The sequence below is a fragment of the Mandrillus leucophaeus genome, unplaced genomic scaffold, assembly GCF_000951045.1.
Source record: "Mandrillus leucophaeus isolate KB7577 unplaced genomic scaffold, Mleu.le_1.0 Scaffold405, whole genome shotgun sequence".
Classification (NCBI taxonomy): domain Eukaryota; kingdom Metazoa; phylum Chordata; class Mammalia; order Primates; family Cercopithecidae; genus Mandrillus; species Mandrillus leucophaeus.
In genome coordinates this window covers 959,215-968,931 of record NW_012104310.1, presented here as the reverse complement: position 1 = coordinate 968,931, position 9,717 = coordinate 959,215, and the positions used below count along the sequence as shown (strand labels likewise).

The 9,717-nt window shown below is 35.1% G+C and overlaps 1 protein-coding gene across 3 annotated transcripts in view; it reads left to right on the top strand.

Moving 5' to 3' along the window:
- The first annotated feature begins 236 nt into the window (after nt 1-236).
- The window catches only part of TRDN (triadin), a 419,992-nt gene continuing 410,511 nt past the window's right edge, over nt 237-9,717 (top strand). For all 3 annotated transcript variants that reach the window (XM_011992160.1, XM_011992161.1, XM_011992162.1), the window contains exon 1: nt 237-580. In XM_011992160.1, the coding sequence (XP_011847550.1) occupies nt 559-580 (22 nt within the window). In that variant the 5' untranslated portion in view covers nt 237-558. The remainder of the gene's footprint in view (nt 581-9,717) is intronic.

Below are 9,717 nucleotides of genomic sequence, written 5' to 3'. Positions count from 1 at the left end.
TCTGACCATTAAAAGCACTAAGAATAAATCTGAGCTCTCATGGATAAGATTACTTTCAACTCTTTACTTCATGTTTTCTGACATAGACCCCAAGATCTGTAATTGTCTTAGAGAAACTGTGCGGGCTTAGATGGTACTTTGTAGTTCATTTGGCTTCTTCTTCTTCTTCTTTTTTCTTTTCTTTTTTGCCTGTCTCTCTTTGGGGCTGAAGAGTTGGTGTATCTCTGTGTGTGTTCCTCTAGAGTGCCAAAAAAAAAAAAAAAAAAAAATTGCTGAAGAGTCCTAGGGAGTTGAGGCTATTTTTGTTTGAAGCTGATACTTCTAGCTGAGCCACAAGTGCTGCTTGTAAAGGGCTTAGGTTGATTCCAGGGGGAGAACTCTGCAGAGGAGAGGCAAAGTTCAACAGGACAACAAAGAAGCAGCAGAAACAGCCAGGAAAAAGAAGAGCCCCCAGGTTTTGACACAGAACCCTCTACCAGAGTTCTCAAATCCCCAAATAGTCTGCAAAGTGCTACTTGACGGGAACTTTTCAACTGACATTTACTTTTGACGACCACCATGACTGAGATCACTGCTGAAGGTATTGCTACTATTTTCCAATAGTATCAAGTAAGGAAAAAAAATATGCAAATTGACAACCACATGGACTGTTGATGTGTCCATTTAAAACGTTGCTTTAAGGTAATTGTCGTGGTCAATGATTCTATACAGGATCTGAGAAGTGGATTTAGGAGCTGAGAGGCTGCCAGATCTGTATATTGGGGGAGCAAAAAGAGATTTCTCTTAAATTTTGCATGTGGAACCTGTTCTCTGCTATACCAAAGGCCCCACTAGATAACAGTTGTTACTCACACCTCTATAAATAGCTATGGTCATGTAACATGATGGATGATATCTTATCCAGCAAAAATTACAAAGTTTTCAAGGATGGAGACCATGATGAACTTAAAATATTACACTAATGCTTACTTAAACTTAAAAAGTAATTTGAAGCATTTTTACTTTATGATATTTTTAAATGGAGACCTCAAGTTTGTTTTTCCTTTCCTACTAGGGTATGTAAAACACACACACATATATATGATTTATATACAATTTAAGACATAAGTGCTCCCACAAAATTTGTATTTATTTGACCATTAATGGAAATTCAGAGATAAAGATTGGAATTCCACAAACTTACTGTGCATCAATATGATTTTTAAATTAAAGTAATTAAGTTTAGAATTCTGGTTCTTTTCATAAATTCATTCTTCATTTTCCTCTAAATGGTAAATTCTATCTTTATGTTACAATAAATATTTTCTGCTTCAATGCTTTACTGAAAGCTATATACTATAATTATAATACATATCTTCTATTTGATGGTTGCTAGTTATATATATTTATATTCCATATATGCTTCATATATATATATATATGTACATATTTCTTAGAATGAAGAAGCCCTTCAAAATTAAATTACTCTGAATACAGACACAGTCTGGTTCTAGTTGAGGTAAAATTTTGGAGGTGGATCTAAAATTTGCTTCTGACAGCTGTAAGAAACTCAGACAGGTGGTGCTCTTAACAACTTCCAAGTTAAATGCTATGCTGGTTTGCTTTGAATAATACAACTGAACTATAGAATATGTGTTTTTATTTTGGGGGTAGAAATTAGTATCGACACACAGTAATTTCTGTTGGAGATTTTCAGTCAATATTTGTAAGAATTGCCTTATTTGTACCTTACACTGAGAAATTCAGTCTGACACCCCAAATTAATAACAATTACTGAGAGAGTTCTGCGTGTTAGGTATTTTGCTCAGAATGTTATGTGTGTTTACTTATTTAAAACTGACACAATTCAATTAAGGAGGCATTATTATCGCAGTTTGGCAGAAAAAGGAACTGTAGCTAAAATGTTCTGTGACTTGCTCAAGACTACAGCATTACTAACATTTAAAGCCAGCCCCGTTAAATCTCGTTTGTGTGTGTGTGTGTGTTTTCTTTTCTGTGAGAGGATATCAGGTTTACTCTTTACCAATTTTAGTTCAGAATTTGCTAACTAAATATAAATAGCATTTTTCCTATTCCTTAAATATTCTGTGTCATGTTGCTTTTAGTTTGCCTTAAAGAAAGCTATCTATAAAAACTTATTGCTTAGCTCTGCACAAGTTATTAAGATAGCTATGAGTGTCTTAATCTGCTGTGTCTCCACCTCTGCTCAGTGTTTGGGCTCCCAGGTGATTCAGGAGGTCGGTTGACTAAACCATCTTGGGCTTGTTTGTGGCTTATGTTCTGTAGAACTTGCAGTTGATTCAAAAGACTTTTTACAGGAAAATTCGTGATTATGAAATAGAACTTTTGTTTCTGCCTCCACTCTGCAGGGGTTTAAAAGGGCCTTAGAAGACCTTCTGGAGTCACCCATAAAAGTAATTGAATTAGTAATAAAATTAAAAAGTAGAAATACCATCTAATTCCTGGGTGATGGTCATTTTCTACTTCCGGATCTTAACAGTTCATAGGATCTATATTATCTGAACATCAATTATGTACTTTTTTTCATTTTCTGGAGTGATTTATTAATAATATTTCTCAAATGAAAATTAGACTGTCAAGTCAAATGAAGTTATCTTTTAAGGTAGCACAGTCATTCTTTGAGGATATCCAAAGTTTTTTGCACACTGTTTTACTACACAGTTTCGTGTTACCTTGGCAATTCTCACTTTCTGTGCCCTAGCTACAATTGCCTTCCTCCAGTCCTTTATAAAAGGTATACCTTTGTACAATGCCTTGGTACAGGCTATTTTCTGAGCCTGGAATAGTCTTATTTTATCTCATCTGCTATATTTCTTTCTCAACCACTTATTTATTTATTTATTTATTTATTTATTTATTTATTTATTTTAGAGCAGAGTTTCTCTGTCACCCATATTAGAATGCAGTGGCATGATCATAGCTCACTGCAGTCTCAAACTCCTGGGCTCCAGCAATCTTTCTACCTCAGCATCAGAAGTAGTTAGTACTACAGGTGTGCACCACCATGCCTGGCTAACTTTTTTTTTGCTTTATTTTTGTAAAGATAGGATCTCCTTATGTTGACCAGGCTGTACTTGAACTACTGGCCTCAAGCCAAGATTCTCTTGTCTCTGCCTCCCAAAACATTGGGAATACAGGCATGAACCACCACGCCTGGGGCTTGCAATCACTTTTGGACATATTACTGAAATGCAAGCACTCGATCAGTAGACCTATGCCACCTATCAATTACAATTTCCATCCATTTATCACACACACAAACAAAACAGTTTGTGGCACTTAAGAATATAAGAGGTAACTCATTACCTTAGAAAGCTCTAGTCAACTGTCCTCATCTCAGGTTTTGGGAAGACGAGGCTCATACATATTATATGACTCTCTGATGGTCATGGGAAATTAGGAGAGACCTGAGGATACATTTCATGCCTCCTGTGCCTCATCTCATAGCTTATTCAACTACAGTGATGCCGTGCCTATAACCTCACCTAGCTGCTCACATCAATTTCCACTGCAGGTTCCAAGCTGGCTTACTTCATCCAGTGGAAGAAAGGAAACAATGTTAATTACAGAATTGTGTTTCAGGTACAGAGCAATAGATAAATTAGAAATAGGACAAAGTTGAACCTCAAAGGATTTTAGAGTAATAACACCTTTGATTCTGGCACAATAAATTAATAAAGATAATTATAACAACTTACATTTATTCTGAAGACATAAGATGTCAAGCACTGTATTAAACTTGATAAATATTCATTTAATCTTCACGGTCACCAAATGAGATAAAGGCTAGTATTATTGCTGTTTAGAGAATAGGAAACTGAGGTTGAGAGAGTTTAAAGAATGTGCTAGAATTCACACAACTGTATGTGATCTAGCCAGGATTCATAACCATGCCTGACCACAGAGTCATATTGGATATGTCTTCTTACTGTGTGAGACTGTTAGGTTGGTCAGTTAGGTTGTTGTTGGAGCCTATACTAGGACCATGTTACATTTAGGTTGAATCAGGCCCAGATTGGATTACACTCAAACAGCACACAGGTTTAGGGCTATAAATAGTCCTTTATCTTCCTTGCAATGTAATGTGTCCAAGTTGCTGGAAATCCTATATATAATTAACTTAGTATTTACTAGAATGCTTAGTTCAAGAAAGCTTTTTATTTAAAATGCTAGAAGAGCTTATGTCAAACTGTCAACTTATAAACCATTATATAACCTCAGGCTTCAGGAGAAAAATTATTGTACTATGCGTGGAATTCTTTCCTTACCATTAGCTGAATCACATTTCACTGCTTCTGTAACAATCAAACCTCGAAGAGGATTTGATATTCAAAATTTGAGCAAAAGTGGTCATTTGTATTCTACACACCGCATTGCTCCCATAGACTCTGCAGCACAAGATTACTCACGGTTGCTCTCAAAAAAAAAAAAAATTCAAGAATTCACAGCCAGACTACTTAACAACTAGGCAAACAAGTTATATCATCTAGCGTGACAGATGGTGAAATTATGAGGTGGTCCAACCTATGTTTCTTCATTTACCTCGTCAAAGCAAAGGGCAGCTGCTCTGGCTTAAGTGGGGATGACCTGGGGGTACAAAGGATTGTAGCACTAGTTTCAAGCTGTGTTTACTTCCAGGGGATGTTCTTCATTTTCCTGATAAAACAACATACCACATATAAAATATTATTTTTAGTCTCATAAGTACATTTTAAAACTGACATTAGAAAGATAGCCTATTCAAAAGAGGAGGACCACGACGGTGAAAGTCACAGTTAAATGAAAAGATTTGTGCATGGATTGTTTAAGTAGAAGACTGGATTTTTTCATTATGTAACACTTGAGGGCAATGCACAGACCCATGGATAAAAGTCTGGAAGCCACAAAAAATGCACACAATTGGCAAAATATAAGGCAAAACCCAACCAACCAGTAAAATGATAACTAGAACTGACTCTTCTGACTAGAAAGAAAGGAGAAAGCAAGAAAGGAGGGAAGGAAAAGGAAATACACAGCCTCCATTTTTAAGAAATAGAGGCATGAGGAATATACTAAAATCTACACCATAGTAGGCAGTAGGCTATAGGAACTGCTACAGTACAGACAACCCAGTTACTTCAAATAAGTTCCTGGGAACAAAAACAAGAAAATCTGGAGAATAGATGAAAAGAAATGTAAAAAGTTAGCAACCCATCACAATGTGTGTAATGATGGGATCATGATTTAAGCAAACAACCTTAAAAAATTCTAATGAAATAAGTGAACATTTAATACAGTCTGGATGTTAGATAACCTTAATAATTATATTTTTAGTGGGATAACTGTATTGTGGTTGTGTTCTAAAATTACTTAATATTTGGAGATACACATTCAAAGATTTATGAAAGAGGTGATGTGATGTTTGCAGTAAAGAACAAGAAGTTTCATATTATTAGTGACATTAATTAGAGACAATAATTAGAAACAGTTTGTTTTTGAGATAGGTCATGAGAAAACCTGAGAACAATTCAAAAGCCTAAGGAGTCAACATGATGCAAGAAAAAATAGTTCTAAGAATTGCTATGGCTTGGAACATTGCATTCATTGACAGGGTATTAAGTATGAAGCTTTTGTATGACTATCTCTTTGAAATATCACAGAAACTGTGAAAGGCAGGTATCAAATAAACCTGATTAGTCTGACTCTGAAACTTCTTGTTCTTTACTGCTCAAGTTGACTTTAGGAAAATAGGAAAAAAGGAGAAAAAAAAAAGCAATATTGAAACCCAGGAGAGTATAGTTCACTGAAAATCAGAGAGAAAATATAGTGCAGAGCTAAGAGAAAGAAGCATTAAGAAAAAAGAATGTGATAGAGTAGTAAGTGCATGGAGTTTTACTTAAGTCAGAAATTGGGGTTCAGGCACTATCTCCACTACTCAACCACTCTTGGTCTGGGGAGGATGGAGCCTCACAAGAAGGGTCATGAACTTGGTTAATTAAAAATAGTATGGCCAGAGGAATTTTTTAAAATTTTACAGGGTCATGCTATTTGGCAAATTAACTTTATGCTTTTTAAATTGGGCAAATCATCCATGATGCAAAATTTGCAGTGACAATGAGCAGAAAATATAGCTGTGTAGTGTCAGCCCTTGTTAGGTTCCACTAAGATGCTTTTTCTTATAGTTTTTATTATTATTTGTAATAGGAACTATTTTTCTCCCACCCCATAAGCACATAGTATCCATGAAAATGTTCTGTTTATCAGCTTAAATGTATGTTTTTTTTTTTTCCTATTTACTTTTGGTCATCACTGTGACAGTAATTTAAAATTCATGCTACTTTTACAATGCAAAAACGAATTGAGGCTATTCAGTTATTATACTAAAGGCTTAGGAATCCGTAGAGACTTAAAGTCTCCAATACTGTTTGCATTAATTTTTAATCAGTTAACAATATTTAATATGAGAGAAACATAAAACAGTGCAACTAAGCAATTTTAAAATCATCTACATGGACCTTTGTGTTGAATATATCAATTTGAAAAGAAAATGGTTAAGATTTTCCAGCAAAGCTTTTGGTTTTATACTTATGCTTAGTTGGAGCTCAAAGACAGTATTAAAACATTATTCTTTTCTTCTTTCAAACAAAAAGAAACCCGTTGGGTACATGTTTAATGTATTTTGTAAAAATACATGTTATCTAATGTAACACATTTAAAAAGAACAAAGTAGGGAAAAAATCTTCATCTCGCAACTATGCATTAACATCACACAATAATGTCAAGTTTATGGAGTTAGGCCCCATTTTACTTAAAGTTCTAGGAAGATTTGTCAAGGTTAAGTTTTTGCTGTCCCCAGTTCCCACCTGCCCTGCATAATATGAATGACAGGCTTGGTTTTTTATAGAGAATACTTATTTGATTGTCACGTAAATATATATTACCCCTAGTGAGAGTTATACAGAGACAGATGAACTTCCTGGTCCAAACAGATAGTAATTTTTATCTTCAAAGGAAACCAAAAGGAGTATCTTTGGCAAATGTGCAATGAATAAAGTCTTGCTCTGCTCTATACAAGTTAATGCTCTCTAAACTTCAAACATCTCCACATCTCCATGCCTGAAGTGAAGCTGTCAAAGACACACAGAATTTACAATTTTGAGAGATTCTTTGGTATGTAAATGAGCTGTTTCCTCATAAACTGCAGACTCTATCTCAGTTACAATGTACTTTAAATATTACATTTAAATATATGTGGTTTAGATATTTTCTAATATGTTATCTGTGCCAGAAGCTAGGGCATGTGGTTTTCACCCAAACAAGTAAAAGACATGATATTTTGACCTATAAGAACAAAGATAATTTAAATGGAGCAACCCGTTCTTCATAGGGGAAACTTGGTTTCATTTAGACAGCATGAAGCTGGAACTCACTGTGACAAACCAGTTTTATCTTTGCTACGCATTTGCTGCATCATTCTCCCCTCCCTGACACAGGTTACTAAAGTGTTAAGAAAAACAAAAGAAAGAAAAAAATCTTAGTATTTCAAACTTAGTTTTAATATGGTCTAGGGCATTCGTGAGCTCGTGGATGTGAGAGATTCCGTTTCCATTTATACAGACGTTCAAAATACATATTTAGCAAACTTTCCTTGGAAAATTGTTTGTTGACTTTGAAAATAAAATCATCATGTGATTAGGGGAATTTTCTCTTTGAGGTAGACATTTAATATAATGTCAAGACAAAAATAGCAGATATGAAGTGGCACTTCTCTGACATTCACTGCTGGAGCTATTATTTTTGCCCATGGTTATTCTTATTTAACCTATATATTATTGCCTAGGGGAAAAAGTGTACTGTAAAATCTGAAAGTTACTATAGTATAGTAAAATGCCAAGTTTGTGAATTTAAATCTGCAGAAATATTAGGCATTGCATTTAGAAAAAGGCAAGTTACCTCCATCTGAAATATAACAAAAGTTTAGACTGTATGGTATTAATTATCAACCTAGACATAGATTTATAAAGCAGTATGTCATGCCAGAGGTTCAGTTTTATTCAATATTTTAACACCTATTAAGCACCAAATTGAATGCCTGACAATGTGGACACAAAAATTAATAATAAAAGGTCCCTGCTACATTGCAAAACAGAAAGGAAAGAGCCAGAAATAATAGTGAGAATAAAGACTGGACAGATTTTAAAATATTTGATTCAAATTTGAAATTGCAGGCATGTCTCTTTTTATTGCACTTTGCTTTATTGCATGCCACAGATACTGCATTTTTCAAAGAAAATGAATAAAGTTATCACCACCATTTTTCCAACAGGACGTGCTCACTTCCTGTCTCTGTGTCACATTTTGGTAATTCTCATAGTGTTTCAAATGTTTTCATTATTGTTTTATCTGTTTTGGTGATCTGTGATCGTTGATCTTTGTTATTAATATTATAATTGTTTTAGGTCACCACAAGCTGCCTCTATATAAGATGGTGAATTTCATCAATAAATATGTGTATTCTGACTGCTCCAAAAACTAGACATTCCTGCTATCTCTCCTTCTCTTCAGGCGTTTTCTATTCCCTGAGACACAACAATATTGAGATTAGGAAAATTAATAACCCTACAACAGCCTCTAAGTATTAAAGTGAAAGGAAGAGTTGCATATCTTTACTTTCAATCAAAAGCTGAAAATAATTAAGCTTACTGAGGAAGGCATGCCAAAAGCCAAGATAGGCTGAAAGCTAGGCCTCTTGCACCAAATAGCCAAGTTGTGAATGCAAAGGAAAAGTTCTTCAAGGAAATTAAAAGTGCTACTCTGGTGAACACACGAATGTTAAGAAAGTGAGACAAACTTATTATTGATGTGGAGACAGTTTGAGTGCTCTGGATAGGGATAGAAGATCCAATTAGCCAGAATTCTCTTTCAGCCAAAGCCTAATCCAGACCAAGGCCCTAAATCTCTTCAATTCTATGAAGATGTGGAGAGGTAAGGAAGCTGCAGAAGAAAAGTTGGAAGCTAGCAGAGGTTGGTTCATGTGGTTTAAGAAAAGAAGTCATCCCCATAACATAAAAGTGCAAGGTGGAAGCAGCAAGGGTTGATGTACAAGCTGCAGCAAGTTATCCAGAAGATCTAGCTAAGATCATTGATGAAGGTGGGTACATTAAACAACACATTTTCAATGTAGACTAAACAGTCCTCTATTGGAAGAGGATGCCATCCAGGACTTTCAGAGTCAGATAGGAGAAGTCAATGCCCGGCTCCAAAGCTTCAAAGTTTAGGCTGACTCCTGTCAGGGAATAATGCAGCTGGTGACTTCAGGTTGAAGCCAATGCTCATTTACCATTATGACAATTCCAGGGCTCTAAAGAATTATAATAAATTTACTTTGCCTGTGCTCTATCAATGAGATAATAAAGGCCTGGATGACAGCCCATCTCTTTACAACATGGTTTACTGAATATTTTAAGCCCACTGTTGAGATTTACTGCTCAAAAAAAAAAAAAAAAATTCTTTCAAAGTATTTCTGCTTATTGACAAAGCACCTGGTCACCCAAGAGCTCTGATGGTGATATACAAAGAGATTAATGTTGTTTTCATGCCTACTAAAAGATCTATTTTGCAGCTCATGGCTCAAGGAGTAATTTTGATTTTCAAAACTTACTTTTTAAGAAATACATTTTGTGGGCCACGCTCGGTGGCTCATGCCGATAATCCCAG